Below are 18,354 nucleotides of genomic sequence, written 5' to 3'. Positions count from 1 at the left end.
TAATTGTTTGTATAATCTTAATACTTGGCTATATACTAAGTTGCTTTTTTGATGAGAGGGATGGAATGAATTATAATGTAATAGTACTGTTGTTTCTGTTGCCTTTTTGTATATTGTTGTTTCTAACTGTCCATCTAGTTTTTTGATTATTGTTAGGTCCATGAAATAAATAGAATTGGTAGAATTATTAAAAGTAAATTTGATCGTGGGGTGGATAGCAGCCATAAATTCGAAAACTTGTGTTAGTTTCTCTGGAGGTCCATGAAAAATAAAAAATATACCTATAAATCATTTATAAAAAGAAATCCACATTGAAAATTGGTCAATTATTTTCTCATCAAATCTTCCCATAAATAAATTAGCGTAGGGCGGGGCCATACGTGTTCTCATGGTAGTACCTGTTAATTGTAAAAAGTGATCAGTCGAAAATTGAAAGCTGCTGTGGGTTAATATGGTTTCTAATATAATGTCAACAAAAGCAATAAGTGGGCATTTTATGGGTCCGTTATATGGTAGGCTCTCTTTAAATAAAATTTTACAGTGTCAATACCTTTGCGGTGAGGAATGTTTGTATACAAAGATATAACATCAGCCATGATAAGGATGTAATTGTTGGTTTCTAGTAAATGAGATTGAAGGAGTTTAAGGAAGTGTGTTGTGTCTTTTAAGTATGCTGGTAGGTGCTCAGCAACTTGCTGAATAAATTCTGTGATAAAGAACGATAAGTTGTCAATTGGTCCGTCACAACCAGAGACAATTGGTCTTAAGGGAATGCCTATCTTATGAATTTTGGGAAGGCCATAAAACAGGGGTGTACAAAGGGGTGTTTTTGTAAATAGGAACTCCGATGTTTTTTTATCAATCATATGATGAAGAAACATATAATCAATTAGATTGTTAATATAATCAATAAGATTGTTAAATCTCTTGCTATACTTTTTATTGGATTTTCTGTGAGTAGTTTATGTGTTTTTATCTGATAAAAGTAGAGAGATCTCTTCATTGTCAGTTTTGTCTAAAATACGAATACCCCTTTCCTTGTTGGCCTTTTTTATGGTAATTGTGGGATTAAACATAAGGGAGTTTAGTGCGTGAATAAGTTTAGGAGTTAAATTTTTTTCATCTTTCGGTAACTTATAACAGTTTTGTTTTTCATCATAGGGGGAGACCAATTTGATTTTTTATGAAATGGATGCCTCCTTATCTATTCGGTCCCAAAAAAGAGTTGTTGGAGAACGGTTGTTTTAAATTTTTTACAAGCCTTTATGTAAATATTAAGGGACGTATTTGTAATTGAAGGAACAAAATTTAATCCTAAACTTAAAAGCTCTTTTTCATCATCTGTTAGGACATGTTTTGATATGTTGGTAACTAATTTATTGTTAAATTGATGTGAGAAATTTGACTTAGCCTGAATGATTTCTTTATTATACTGCGTCCATCAACAAAACATGTCAAAGCCGCTAGTTAAAAAGGATTATATATATATACATACATATATATATATATATATATATATATATATATATATATATATATATATATATATATATATAAATAAATATATATATATATATATATATATATATATATATATATATAAATAAATATATATATATATATATATATATATATATATATATATATATATATATATATATATATATATATATATATATATATATATATATATGTATATACACACACACACAGGGTGCGGAAAAAGTTCCCGTACAAAAGTATAATTTACAAAAATTATCTGTATGATTATTTTCTTTCAATATATAGTAATATATAGTGTGTTTTTAATATTCTTTTGTATTCCTTTGTATTCTTTTAGTAATTTTTAGTATTATTTTGTTTTAAATTAAAGTGTAATTTGTTTCTCGTCTTGTACAGGAACTTTTGTGTTTTTGCTGTTTATATTTTTGTACGGAACTTTTTCTGCACCCTGTATATATATAAACTACAATACAAAATTATATGTATATGAACCCTAAAATCAAAACTCAATCATACATGATAACCACATATACATAACATACAAATCTATATCTACATTCCAATTACATACTATCAATTAAAATAAAATATTATCTAAATAAGACTGAGTTCAAACCAAGATAGTTTAAAAAAAACAAAAAAATAAAAAGAACAAAAAGCATGCAAACGATGTAAACAGGCTGTATGTGCAGAAGGGTGTATAGGTGTAATGTGTAAGTCTATGCTGTTTATGTCATTCAGTAGAGTCTTGTGTTGTTAGTAACCAGCGTAAAAGATTTATCTCTTAACTACACCAAGCTAGCCCAGTCATACTCCAGAAAACCAAGATGGATTAAACACCTATGCATGGATTTAAAACTAACTTATGACTAAAAAACTAGCCCAGGCGTCTTCCAAAGACATACAACTTCTTTCATAGTGACAGTAATTGTGATTTGGAAAATAGTCATGCTTGATGATCATAACACTAACCCTTACGGGCTAGGCCCAATATTATTTAAAAACTTTGGCATATAAAATTTGCCGAATGGTCACACAAAAGCAGTGAACGCCTGAGGGAAGAAATGAAGTACATTAGAATAAAGGAAAATTATTTTTCAAACAAAGCTTATTTTTGTCTTATTCGAAAATTATTTTTCGAACAAGACAAAAATAAAGATTAATAGAGGAATATTTAAAAATAAATAAGACAGACAATGCACCTAAACAGTACTAGCAATAACAATAAACAATAAATTTTTATATAAATACTAATATGAACAAAGATATACAAAAAATATATCACCAAACAAAAAATAAATAAAACAAAAAATTGATTACAAAAATAAAAAGTATGTATACAACAATGAAAGGCCTCAGAATGGAAAAAAAAACATTATTGCTAATGTGTACACATAATTTGTGTAGTGATTAAGTAATAAACATCTCCTCAGAGTCGCGTCTATTATTACTGGCGTTTCGATGAGGATCAGCACTAATACTTATGCCAAATCCATACTGCAGTAAAAAAGGACTCACTACAAATAGCCAAAACCCAACCATACCCAAATTTGTAAAACACTAATATATTTTTCATGATATGATATAAAAAGTGTAGATATACTGCAACAATATAAAAAAAAATTAAATAAATCACTTATCATACCACCGGTAGAAAAAACTAAGCATAATAAATTAAAATTCTAATAAAAACGCCAGAAATAAAACTAAAACAACTAAAGTATGCAAACAGAAAATACTAATAAATTTCCACTAAAACTATTTTTAAAAATAGGTACTTCCAGCATAAATAAACCAAAAACAATCAAATGGCAATAAACCCTATAAATAACCCTTTTAAAATAAAACACAATAGAGTCTTCTAAAAAACTCTAATGCTGTCATGGATACTTTTATTCAAATTTTGTTAACCAATCTAAAGTGTAAGAAAATGAACAACTCGCGCAACTTAAAATCATTAACAAAAATCAAGTAATATATGATAATTTTGAAGCGATAATACTAAACACAAAGCTGAGTGTAGGTTGAAGCAATCATGTTAAACTTAAAGGTCACCTTAAATGTTCTCCTCGTAAATTAAATATGTAAAAAAATCCTAACAACAAAGAAAAGCATAAATGAGAAAATTTTAACAAACTTTGTTAAGTTTTCAATTATTTCAAAAAAATATGAAAGATTTTGTGTTTTTCACCCCGGTGAATCATTTTACACACCTATGGATCATTTTACACCACCTATGAACCATTTTGCACCCCTCTGGATTATGAAATTATAAAATTGCATAAATTCTAAAAAAATTTGCAGAAAAAAAATGTTGTTTTATAAATTTTTTTATTTTTTTATTTCATTGTTCTTTAAAAATTAGAGCACAAAAAATTCAATATAAGTATACTGTAATAAACGCATTACAATTAAAAATATGCAAATTAACTTATTAAAAAATTTTTTAATTTCAAGTCGAAAAAAATTATTAACTTTACTTTATTATAGTGACACTTTTGTATATTGCTAAATAAAAGTGAAGTTATAAATTGTAATAATAATAGTTTTTTCACAATACAAATGCAACCAATAAAAATATTTATATTACAAAAATAATATATAAATATTTACTTTATTTCTAAGTCATTAATTCTCTCTTCCAAAGGTTTGATAACCTAAAAATAAATATTTTCTTTTAAAAATTAAAAAACAAGTTATAAAATACTATTTTTTTGCTTTGGTTTTATTTCACTATACCTAATCTAATTATGTTTGAATTACTAGAGTTTTTGAATTGAAATATTAAATAATAAATATTAAACCTTAAAGAAATCAAAGAGTAATAAAAGTATTATATACATATATATATATATATATATATATATATATATATATATATATATATATATATATATATATATATATATATATATATATATATATATATATATATATTTGGAGGGCTACCAATCTCCATAAAAACCAAATTTCACTGAGGTAGCAACAACTACAGAGAAATGGCAGCCATGGTTACCAAAGCATGTAGTTGTAATCAAATAATTTATTTTTTATTTTGTTGATGATTTAAAGTAGTTAAAATAAAAAACTGAGTGAAATCTGAGTGAAGAAATCCAAACTGAATTTAACAAGTAAAGCTCATCTCATAACATAAAGATTAAAAAAAAAATTCCAGATGAAAAATGAATAAAATCATTTTGCATTACAAATAAAAATAACAAACTAATGAAAATTGACAAGAAAAGCAAAAAAAACCAACAAGAAAATTAACAAAAAAAGACAAGAAAAAACCATTGAAAAATGCAAAGGTAAACAAATGAAAACATACAAATACAATAAAGGTTTGACGTTAAAAAACAAATATAAATCATCTTTGATTACCTTATCATTGAGATCTTTCACTTGCTTCAGTAAAAGTGTTTGCAGATTGTCTGTAAATCTTTAAAACAAAATTTGGAATAAAACAAAGAAGAAAAACTAAGGGTTTTTAATGGGTTCCTAATATTATTAAAACAAAAGTTCTTCAAAAATAAAGGGGTGCCAGCAGATACTTTGCAAAAATGCTATGTAAAGAACATATTTTCTTAAGCCATAAATTTTTGGTCTACACTATGTCACTACTGGTCAACTACATCATTAGCTGTAAGTTCAAAAAAACTTTGATTTTTAATGTAAAAATTGATACCTGGAAAAACTTAATGTAAGATTGGATGATTCATTCAGTGTTGGTATACAATAAACTAAAATAAATATTTTAAATGTATAATATTTATTATAATATAAATATCAATTAATCTTATAAATTGTATGTTACTTTTTCTAATTAAATTAATGAAAAATAATTAATAATAATAAATAATTGAATTATTAAATATTTGCTCAACTATTTTTAATTAATTAATTTTAATTTTTAAAACGAGCAAAAAAATTTTTCAAAACAAGAAAAAACAAAGAATAACTAAATAATAATAACAAGAAGAATTACTTAAAGATTCAAACTAATATATTAAAGTTTTACATAAAATCAAAGACCGAAATGATTTCTAAAGGAGCTTATAGAGAAATAATGTGACAAATAATAAAATTAAAAAAAAAAAGTCCATCCTTAATGTGTGTAAATTCAGCACAACTGATATTTTTATTTAAGTAAACTTACCAATAATAAATGCTGTTAGTATGAAAATAAACACAGTTAGGAGAAGTCTTCCTTGTAATATATTGAATGCACTTATACGAGGTGCCATTCCATCTAAAATATTAATGCAATAAGAAATACATGATTTTAATTAAAAAAGAATTTTTTATTTATAATCTTAAAAAGTACTATCTTATAAATGTCCAATTTAATTGAAAAAAAAGTAAAAAAGTGAAAAGATTAGTAGAAAAAAGATAAAATAATAACCAGGTGTTAAAAAGTGTAAACCAAAGGTTATTTTTGTTATGTTTTTATTGACACAATTTTTTTTATCTATTTAGATAAACATATAGAACTCAGTAAGTTCTTAGTTTTTGTAGATTTGAGAGAAGTAAGCTTTTTTTTAAATACTCTACTCAATTAACTTTTTTATTTACCATTTTAATAACTTTTGTCTTTTAGGTTTTGTATCCTCAGTAGCAGCAGTTACCTCTGGTCTTTATTTTATTCTTTCTATTATTTTACCTCTGGTTATTTCTATTATTTTATATTACTATTATTTTAAACCCAAATGAAGATATTGTGTTTAGGCAAGTTGAAAATAGTCTTTGTCAAAATGAAAGAATTGAATGGCTTAAAGAGTAAGATGAAACTAATCAACAAGCTGTGAGACAAAGAAGACTGCATTGTATAACAAGAAGTCATACTATTCCAAATAATTAATTAGGAGAAATGAAATTTGTCAGCAGTGTGGAAAACACATTTTTTATGTTGCCATAATGGGAAGATAGATCTGCCTCCACTTTCACCATTTCGGCAAGGTTTACAAAAGTTATTTACAGAAAGTTATGTAGATCAAAATGCCAATATGACTTTTTTAAAATACATGAGAAATTAAAATTCCTATCATTCTTTTGCTTCATTTACACCTAATGTTGTTCTACCTATGAACCATGGGCATCCATATTTCAGAAAACGTTGTCAAGTTTTTAACTGTGTTAATAATCTTAGGCCAGATCAAGATTCCTCAACATATTGTCAGCTGTATATCTAAGATCCTCTTGCAGCAGTAAATTTTAGAATGAGAAAGCGTGGCAAAAATCTTTGCTTACATGATTGAACAACTTCCCGAAAAGCAGATGGAACATCATCGTCACTAACAAATACAACTTTTTCTTGGATTTAAAAACATAGCTGAAGTAGAAAAATAAGAAATTCATTAAGCAGCTAAGAGTCTCTAAGAAATATGGTGAAGTAGATCTTTTTATTGTATTTTTTGTATATTAAACATGGTGTATTAGGTAACATTGTAACTGCTACTCAGGTTACTGAGTTTGAAATGTATTTGACACATTTTCTAATTTTACTTCACTTTACTTCGCAGAAATTCCAGATCCGATCATTAATTGTGAACTTTATGATGTAAAACTTGCATGATTCATGGTTCATGTGGCATACTTAGTTCAAATTCTCACTGAATGAAAAATGGGGTGTGTAGCAAAAATTACCCTAAAGAGTATACAGAAATATGATTCGCTACACAGCCGTAAATCATAATGATTTCTAGGCTACCAAAATTAAAGAGGAAAATATAGATAACTGTTGTGTGGTACCTTACAATCTGCGACTATCAAAGAAACATTCAAGCCCACACTAATGTGGGCTTGAATTAATTAATAATTAATTAAAGACTGTTTAACTTTTATACAAATATATATGCAAGTGTCAAGACTGTGCATTTATTTCGATAAACGAACAGGTTAATCATGATAAAGTAAACACTTATTTAGATTGTGGTTATGTTAGTGCGCCTGAAGCACTGTGGAAAACATTTTTTTTTTTTTTTTTTTTTTTTTGTTATTCACCTCCTCAAGACCATGAAGGCCACTACAGATGAGGAGGCTACTCAATAGTGGTTATAACCCTCTCTCAACTCTATAACTCCGAAACACGAACCTCGACGAACAAGGCCGCTGCGCGGAGAAACAAGTTGAGCGCGGTACTACCAGGGACGTGGTGGGGATCGAACTCGGAACCTCTCGCTTCTGAAGCGAGCGCTTTACCACTACACCACTACCGCATTTGATAATCCCTTAATCCTTTGTCAAATATTATTATCGACCTTAAAGCCCATCGCCCTGATAATCAGATAGTGCATTTTATAGAAGGGAAGAAGCTTTCTTGTTGCTCAACAACATGCACACATGGTGATAGTAAGGATGAGTAAAGTTAATCCAACCAGAGAACTATATTTATTTAGACTGTTACTTTTACAGGTAAAAAAATAATAATCAGGTAATGATAAATTCATAGATTTTAACTTTTAAATTTTTATGGAAATGTTCAACAATCAATTGACAAAGTTAATAGATTGAGACTGCTGCTCAATGTCAATCAATAAAATGTATGTAATGCTAACCTTGCAGTATGGAATGAACAGCTAAGTGTTGAAAATCAACATTCCTAATTGTTTTCTATGGATGGACCAGCTGGTAGTGGGAAAACAGTTACATGTAATTATTTGATTGCTGAAACCAACATGCAAAGTATATCCATACTTTGCATGGCTTATTCAAACTTATTGTCCCAATATTGGATAACATCACATGTAATGTATTTTCACCACATGCCAGGAAAGTCAGTTTGCTTTTGCTTGATGAGATATATATATAATCCTTAAACATGTGTTAAATGCAATTGATAGGTTGTTAAAAGATGTTTGTAATAACAATTTCCTGTTTGGATTGAAAATATTCATTGGTGGAGACCTTAGGCAAATACTTCCTGTTGTGAAAAACAGGCAACGACTTGAAGTTGTAGAAGCATGTTCAAAATATTTTTTACATTGACAATCAGTGCAAAAGTTTGCATTAACTGAAAATATGGCTATAAAAATTGGAAGTGGAAGAAGATTCTTTTGCATTAGAGAAAACGACTTGAAAAGATATTTAGAGATGCTGAACAAGATGATTATGCTAAACGAGTTATTTTAACACCTACTATTGTTGAATCACTGTCAATCAATAAAAAAGTGCTTGAACATTAATTGGAAGAGGTCAAAACTTATTTAAGCGCTGATCAAATTGAGACTGATGACCTTAAAAGAAATAACTTCCCTGTTAAGTTTTCGAATAGCTTAACTCCTTCAGGTATACCTCCTCATTGTATTTATCATTTGTAATATAAAGTTTTTTTAAATCAGTTTAATGGATTTGTAAAATCCATTAAACTGATTTAAAAAAACTAATAATGTTAAAATCCATAGCCAATCATATAGAGTAAGGTCATAAAACTAGCCAAGCAAATGTTGTGATTTGCAATGTGTGTAGGGCTAGGCTATTATACTAGCCGGCTATTTTTTTATAAATAAAATTCTAGTAATAAAAAAAATGTAAAATGGCATAGAGTAAGATTGCCAATTAAACAGTGATTTTAGCAGAGGTGTTACAGCATTTAGTTCCAAGATGTGTTACTGTTGTATATCTAGGTTTTGTTGCCTAGCTTTTAATAATTATTTAGAAAATGTCTGTTAATATTTAGTGTAATGTAATGTTTACTTGCAAATATTTTACACTATGTGCTATTTGTGTATGATATTGTATTGGTGTTATTTTTGTGATGTATTTTGTTGATAACTTCCTATTGGATTAGTTTGGATTTTATAAACTGAAATTTTTAGTAAAAAATACTTATATTTTAACATAAAAAAATTTCCACCCCCCCTTTTATTGAAAATCCCCTGTTTATTAGATCTATACTAAAAATCCGACCCTCTCTCTTTTTATTCCCGCCCCCTACCTTGTATTAAGGACTCGAGAGTATGGGAGTTAATAGAGTTGAACATTTTAAGTTTTTTTTTTAATTTTTGTTTGTTAACTGTGTTTAGTTTTAGTTCAACTAAAATAAACTGAAAAAAAACTTGTCAAACTTCCCATAACTATCATTAAAAACGATTATAGTTAGTTCCATAACTCTATTTAACTCTTTTTCATTATTCACTGTTGACATTGTTGTTGCCAAGACAACATTACCATACTACAATTTGCTTAAACCTCAAATTAACTAGTGTTGTTAGTAATTTTGCTCTTGGAATAAGATTTTATAGTTGACTTTTTATTTAAAAAAATGATCACTTTTTTTTTTAATAAAAATTTATCACAAAGTAACTTAAAAAAAATCTGTTTTCTATTTTATTTTAGATGTTTTTAATTTATTTTTTTAATATTTTCCCATTACATAACTATTTTAATACATTTTTAATCATCATCCCTATCTGCTTTTTAAAAAAATTCCCCAGATAAATGGTTAAATAAATAAATTGTTGGTAGAGGTTAACATAACTCTAAAGTAGATCAATATTACTGCATTTATAGTATTTTGTTAGTTTGCTTTTGTTTGTTATTAAATTTTTCAGCATTTACATCAAGTAAAATAAAGATGGCTTAGTAGAACAAAACGAAGTTTCAAAGCTTATTTTAGAAAAGCAAAAAATTGGTATGAAAATTAAAGCTTCAATTTTATAGTAGCCAAAATATTCAATAAAAACTTATAATATTACCTTTGTTATGCTATGTGCATATAATACTCAAGCAATGCAAGAGCAAACAGCATCGGTAAGATCTAATAAAGCTAATGAAGCTAAGATCATTACTTTCTACCAATTTATGTAACTTATTGAAAATGAATAAAGAACTACCATGATACATATTACTGGTCCCGACAGCTAATATGCACTAGTTGAACTCTTGCACCATAATGGAAAGGTACAAAGTTCTAAGACATGTTTGTAACCATATATATAAACCAGAACAAAAAAAGCTAAATTTTTTTTAAATGATAGATTGCCAAACCAAACCCTCAGTCGATGTAGTAGCACTCCCTTGTAGTAGCAGGCTATGAGATAGTTGATGTAGCAGCAGGCTATATGATAGTCAATGTAGCAGCACTCCCTTGTAGCAGCATGCTATAAGATAGTTGATGTTGCAACACTATGGGTGTGTTTTATAGTAAAAAAGTAACACTCCTCACATGTTTTACCTAAATGTCCATCAATGAAGCAACACTCCCTGCATGTTTTAAAGTTATTATAAAACAATTGAAAAAAAAAACACTAATAATAAAAAAAACTTTCTAGTCATTATTATTGCAGTTTTTTAAAAAACGATAAAACTTAATGTACTTCTGCATTATTTAAATTGTTTAATCTTTTAGACAACATTAAAAAAAATGTCACTCAATTGTTGATGTTGCTCAAATGTTGTTGAAAGAGAGATTTTTTTATCATAAAAGTCTCTTTTGATTACGATATAAAGATATATATATATATATATATATATATATATATATATATATATATATATATATATATATATCAGGGGTGTACACTCAAAATTTTGGTTGGTTGCCAAAAGGGTGACTAAAAGTAACCAGTTCATTATTTATGATTGCCCATTGACATTTTGAGTCATCCGTTCCTTTTTTTTTGGCATTCATCAAAGTTTTCGAATATAATAGTCATTTATCCTTATAAGACTAGAGTGTAGACTAGAAATAATTTGCGTAAATAAAAGCAATATTGTAAACTAACAAAAACATTCACTTTTCTACATTCAGATAAAATACATGGTGATAAATACAACATTAGTTTTTTCACTTAAATTGAGCGCTCGTTTTATATAAAAAAGCCCTTTTTTACAACAAATATAATTTAATAATATTTTCAGAATAAACGTCACATAAGCAATATTAAAAGATAATTTAAATAATCTAAAGGAGTCGTCCATAAATTACATCATGCTTTAGGGAGGAGGGGAGGAGGAGGGGTTAGCGGTTTCGTGACAACTCATACAAGACTTGTTACTAAAGTGTTACAATCTTTTAATGAGGGGGAGGGGAGGGAAAGGAGGTCGAAAACAATTGAAAATTGTATAACATAATTTTTTTTTTTGACAAATTCAGTTCTTTTACTTTATATCTAAATCCTTAAATGAAATTTGTAAAAAAAAATTTAAATTTTTGTTCAAATGATTAAACTTTTTAGTTTTTTTTTATAAAGTATTTTTTTAAATACATTTAAATGCATTTAAATAACTTTGATGCAATAAATTATATTTGGGAGGCTTTATTGCATCAAAAGATTATTTTTAGATGCCCTTCGAATTTACACCTCTGTGTATATACCTTAAAAAATACCTTTAGTACTAAAATGAATTTATTTAAGTCATTTTTAGGTTTCCAAAAGTTACAGTTTTTCTCATTGTCGCATAATAAAAAAAGTATCATTGTAAAATGTTATTTTAACCTTGAACTTATTTGTATAACTGGAATTAATTTAGCGCGAAATTAGAGCTAACATGTTCAAATTGTTATTGATCAGATTTTATACTTTATAAAATATATATAATTCAAGAAAATAACAAATGAACTTTTGCAATTTTCATGATAAAGTTTTTTTTTTTCAAAAATTTAGTTAAAAGTTTTTTAATACCATATGCGAAAGAATATTTAATGTTACATTTTTACATTTAAAGTTTTTACATTTAAAGTTAAAAGCATTTTTTGTAAAAACTAATGTAATGTAAAATGTAAATATATAAAATATAAAATGTAAATATATAAAATGTAAAATGTAAATATATAAAAATTGATGTAATATAAAATGTAAAAACTTAAAAGCATTTTTACATTTAAAGTTAAAAGCGATGCTTAATTAAAGCACATTTTTTTATTCTGAAACTCGGTTCTAACTGAAACTTTTTAAATTAGGAGAATTAACATTATTTATTGTTTTTTTATTTGTTTATGTATTCTTATTTTGGTTGACATATAAATATACACAGATAAATAAAAATAAAAGTTATACAAATATTTTTATTTAGACAATTAAAGATTTATTTGCTATTCTCCTAATATAAAAAAAATCAGTTAAAACATTTTTTATTTTTGTTTTCGTAAAACAAATAGTTTGCAAATGCAATTAAGTGGTGTCAATCATAAAGCACGTCACCCTATATTTGTCATTTCTTAACCCCTTCCCTCCTGTCATAAATGATCACATATATCTGAACCCCTCTCCCTTCTAAACTGTGATAGCAGTTTTTACGTCAAAAATATTTTAAAAGATTTAAATGTAAATGTATTTTGCAGCATTTTAAAAAGTCAACCTAATAAAAATAAGGCATAACACATAAAAAGTCTAAGTAAAAACTTTGACAAACCCCAATTTGACAAACTTTGACAAACCCCAAAACCCTAAGTAAAAACTTTGAAAAACCCAAAAGATTTTCTTATTGAAATGACTCAAATAAGTATTAATAAAGTTGTAAAAGTAAAGTATAATTTTTTAAAGTTGCTCTTGGTCTTGCAGAAATTTTCAATTGATAACTTTCATAAATTATTAATTATCATAAGTTATTATAATAATTATTATTATCATAAGTTATGAAAAATCACTCAGGAAGTGTGCCACCTGTTTTTTAAAGTTTCCTTTGTTAATTATTTTTAATGAATGAGTTCAATACTTCTGTAATTCTTTTGTTACATAACTCTAACTCTTAATAATAGATATAAAAAATTCATGATAATAATCGCTCGATAACATAAGTGATGTAACATAAGTTAAATATATTGTATCAAAAAAACCAGTTTATTTTCCTTAGCCAGTCACCTCTGGTGAATTTTTAAATATTCTTTTTAATTGGTATAGAATTCTCAACATCTTGTGAAAGTTTCTTAAACAAACTGCTTTACTGATTCGCAGAAATCTGACCTAAAAGTTGAAGCAATTTTTTTACCTTGTTTTTGGTGTAACGTAAATTAAGTGGCATTTTCAGTTTGCCCTCATTTGGCCAGACTCAAAACTTTTTAGCTTATTTTATTCTTTAGACTAACAACTTTCATACAAAATAGTTAAAAGTTTAATTTAGAGTTTAAATAGGCAAATATTTGACAAAGTTGTTGCGTGTGTAACACAAGTTAAAAATGGAATTGCCCATATATATGTATGTATATATATATATATATATATATATATATATATATATATATATATATATATATATATATATATGTATATATATATATATATATATATATATATATATATATATATATATATATATATATATATATACTTTTTCAGCAAAGGCTTTAAAAAAAAGTTTCCTAAAAAAATACAAGCATTTATTAAATTGCTTTGGGTCAATTTTATTTTTATGTTTAGAATTTAAATAAAACATTTGTTTTCCATTTAAAAGACATATATATATATATATATATATATATATATATATATAATATATATATATATATATATATATATACATATATACATATATATATATATATATATATATATATATATATATATATATATATATATATATGTATATATATATATATATACATATATATATATATATATATATATATATATATATATATATATATATATATATATATATATATATATATATATATATATATATATAGATGTATATATATATATATATATATATATATATATATATATATATATATATATATATGTATATATATATATATATATATATATATATATATATATTATTAAGAATATACTTGGTCAGTATATAAAAAATAATACATATATACATATATATATATATATATATATATATATATATATATATATATATATATATATATATATATATATATATATATATATATATATATATATATATTATTAAGAATATACTTGGTCAGTATATAAAAAATAATTCACTTGAAAGTAATTAAATTGCATATTTAGTTTAAATTAGAAACAAGTTTTTGTTTTGTACAAATATTTAATGGAAAGTTATGAAGTCATTCCTGCCACCAGATAGATGGGAATGTTTACTATTTTTAAAACATGTTTTAGTTAACCATCTAAACATAAACAAAATTTGAGCAACTTGTTGCAAAATTCTGATTGATACTGTCTGCTGATACTGCTCTTTGATACTTTCATTTTCACCCTTATGATACAACTGCCACATGATGTTGCTCCATCAGAAAGTTGTGAACTATTTAGACATAATTGTATCACAATTAAAATTCTTTTGATTAAAATGAGTTTTTGATTAAAATGAGTATCAAAGATAGATTTAAAGATATCTAAAAGGATTTGTAATTTTCTTCTGACTGAAACATTGATGAAAAAGTTTTAAAGGAGCAATGCCTACTCCCTATTCTCTGATACACCACTATTATTGGTTGGTATAAAATAATTTTTATATTAAAAAGTTTTTTAATATAAAAATTACAAATTTAGTTAAAAAAAACAACCATAACGAAAGAAATAAATATTTAAGATGGTAAAAATTGAAGTTTTGGGCTCGCTCATATCCCTGGAAAACATTCGGCAGTTACAGTAAAATCTATTGTTTTTTCTTTAAAATATTGTACCTTTCTAATAATATATAAAATTTGAGTGTTAACTCGTTTAAAAATTTTATTTCACATATCTATATTAAAACAAAACGTGGTACCTGTTAATACACTTTGTAATATATATTTGCTGTTATTGTTAAACAAGTTGACGTGGAATAGTAATGAAAATCGCAAAAAAAAATTAGTTAATTCTTATTTAACTATAAATTTTAAAAGACTTTTAATTTAAAATATAGTTTAATAGTAAATCATTAAATTTCATATAATTTCAATATAATTTCTATTTCCATTTAATGTTGACAAATTTGTACTTTCGTTTTATTTTATTTATAAAATAGTTACGCCGGTACCGAAATAATACGTATTTATACGATGGGGGGTAGAGTGTGGATAAATGTATCCCATTTATCATATTAAAATGTAACTAATTTATTTATCTCATAAATTTATAAGCTGGCCACAACATGATTTGTTGTTAAAATTAACCCATTTTTCGGGCATGTGTTCTACGGTTTTTTTTACATTTGCAAGTGGTGTCAACGTAGGTCAGAAATGTATATTTTGAGATTTAAGAATTGGTCTCGAAACTTATATTTAACTGTTCGGCCTTGGATTTGGGCCTGAAGCTTGGTCTCGGACATTTACTGTCTTGTACTTTCTTTATCCTTACAAAAAGTATAATAAAGTCTATTAAGTAAATTTTTTTCACTTAACTTTTTAAATTTAACTAAAAAAAAGCTGTCAATATTTTCAGAAATAGCTTTTCAGAAGTAGCTCTAGCTTTTGTATAAAGTTCATGCTTTTTTTTCCTCAAAGAATTACATTCCACTTTTTTTTACACCAGTCTCTTCCTGGTTTGTCATCTTTGAACGGAATATTTTTTCCAGTTAATGCTGCATCAAATTTAACCATGAGTTTAATATCTTCTCTATTTTGCGGAAAACCCCAATCAACTAAGTACAACAGGGCTTCTATTAAACTAAATTTTTTTTCTCTGTATTGTTTAAAACAAACCCACAAACCACAAACCACAACAAAATGGAATTCCAGAAGACTTTGATATGTTGTGTTCTAAGTCACCTGTTTTAACAAACTGTAGTCATTAATTTACTATGGTCGTATTTATCAATTGTGTTGATAATCACGAAGCATTTTGATTATTTTATTTCAAATTAAGCTTTGCACATGTTGTTACATTATGGTCTTAATAACAAATTTACATTGATACTTACTTAATAAATTACATATTTTGTTAATTTGCTGTTTATTTAAAACAAATCGAAACATTGTTAATGCAAAAAATGCTACGTATGTGTTTAAACTGTTGATATATTATGGGTTTTAGCATTGTGAAAAGATAACTTGTTCCATGCATACTAATTTAGTATATTTTTACCTCGCCTCTTTATACTCTAGTCACTATTGCCGTTTAATTAGAGAAAAAATTCAAAAAGGGGAAACTAAAGAGACTTGTCAACAATCCAAAAAAAATCAGTGAAAGATAATTAGGTCTTAATTTTAAAGTAAATTAATCAACAATTGGTCGTCAATTTTAAAGAATTGAATATACTATTGAAAAATGAAGAAAAGCAAAACAGAAGGAAAACTTGTTAACCAGCTCTGTAATACAAAATTACTTTTGGTTATGAAAAGAAAGTAAAACTTTAAAAAGCTAAGACTACTACCACAATTTTTTCATTGAATTTCTTTAAATACTGTTTTGAAAAGCTTGCTCATTTCTTCTTAATATTCTTTCTCGTGTTACTCGTCATTCAATTAAGTCTTTTCAATTTACTGTAACTTTTCTTAAGTGCTTCCAAAATTCTTATTTGTTTATTTTGTTTTTCTGAATCAAATAATTTGCAATCTTTTAAGTCGTCAGTTAATAGTTATCTTGCTGTATATACTTTATCTTTTCTCTTCCAGTTACTTCCAACTCTAATAGTGGTTGCTTGCAGCCTTGTTGGAAGTAAAGATGATAATAATTCTTGCAGCCCTATTTTTTTAATTATGTTTCTATAAATTATCTATTTTTATGCAATTACTTTACTTTTATTACGGTTAAGATACCCGGCGGGCATACCCATATGGGTCCCTTATGGAAACCGTAGCCAAGATCCGGTGGGATACCGTCGGTCTTCCCATACGGGACCCAGTTTTTACCTAAACCTCTATGCTCTAGAAATTTTAATTTGGTTCTTATTTTACAATAATATGATCCAGCTATTCAATAAGAGTTTGCTTTTTTTTTACTTAACCACTTTAAACAGACTCTGGCATCAATGTAAAATCTAAAAGTAGATTTATTTTAAAACAAAAAAGATTTTGCCAAGCTTTGTTTAAGATTACTGATATATTTTTGGATTTTTTACAAAAATTGGATACCGGTTTTTTAACAAACAAAGTAAATGACGTGGTTCTCACTAAAAGTTTTTACTGGAAAAGTTGCTTCAACTTAAATAAAAAGAAGTGGCTTCAAATAAAAAAACTTGCACCAACTTTAGCTTTTTTCTAAGACTTTAATTTTGACTATTGGGTTATAGATATATAAGATAAAAATCATACCTATCTATAACACAAATAGTAAAAAATATCCAAGGAAAATTATTAATACAATTGAAGGAAAATTTAAAGTAAACATTTTGAATTGATCAGGGCAGATCTAGCTAATTTACAGTAGTAGTCAATTTAATTTTTTTATTGTTGTTAATATCGTTATTGTTATAACTACGTCGTTATAATTACGTAACTATTTTAATACTATTTAGATTCATTCAGTTTTATTTATAAAAATAAGTTAATGAAGAACCGAAAGCCATATACGGATCATGCAAATATTATCATTTAAAAAAAAAATTAAACTTTATACACAATTCTAGAAAGAAATGTTCAAAGAGATATCGCTAACGAAATCAATTTCCGAGAAATTCGGTGGCGTCGGCCTTGTAATGTAATGCAAATTAATTTTTAAGAAACGTATTTTTCACAGGTAATAAATTACAGATTGTAAAACAAAGATTTAATAGGTAAGATAAAATTTTAAAATGTAAAAAAAAAAAAGTTCTAATAATTCTTTGCGCCGATCTTTCCGTCATTAAATACTTTTCTCATCATTTACCGTTATTTTTTTACAAATTCTTGCTGTTTCTTTACTAAAGTCCTAAATTCCTCTTTGCAAACAATAGTCATTGTTTTACCTAATAACCTGTCAACCTTATGAAAGCGTTTTTTTAAAGCTGCGATTTTCAGATTCTTTTTATAGAGAGTAACTACTTTTTTTTAAATTCATTATATTCGTTGTT

The 18,354-nt window shown here is 26.0% G+C and overlaps 1 protein-coding gene across 1 annotated transcript in view; it reads right to left on the bottom strand.

Annotated features, from left to right (window-relative positions):
* LOC101238517 (UDP-glucuronic acid decarboxylase 1) overlaps positions 1 to 15,359 on the bottom strand; it is a 46,332-nt gene extending 30,973 nt beyond the window's left edge. The window contains exons 1-5 of the mRNA XM_065787847.1: positions 15,151 to 15,359; positions 5,660 to 5,752; positions 5,189 to 5,243; positions 4,885 to 4,942; positions 4,117 to 4,160 (exon numbers count right to left, since the gene is read on the bottom strand). Of these exons, the coding sequence (XP_065643919.1) occupies positions 4,117 to 4,160; positions 4,885 to 4,942; positions 5,189 to 5,243; positions 5,660 to 5,747 (245 nt within the window). The 5' untranslated portion in view covers positions 5,748 to 5,752; positions 15,151 to 15,359. The remainder of the gene's footprint in view (positions 1 to 4,116; positions 4,161 to 4,884; positions 4,943 to 5,188; positions 5,244 to 5,659; positions 5,753 to 15,150) is intronic.
* Positions 15,360 to 18,354: the final 2,995 nt, after the last annotated feature.

This window comes from Hydra vulgaris, chromosome 01, assembly GCF_038396675.1.
Source record: "Hydra vulgaris chromosome 01, alternate assembly HydraT2T_AEP".
NCBI classification, from domain to species: domain Eukaryota; kingdom Metazoa; phylum Cnidaria; class Hydrozoa; order Anthoathecata; family Hydridae; genus Hydra; species Hydra vulgaris.
This window is presented reverse-complemented; position numbering and strand designations above follow the sequence as displayed.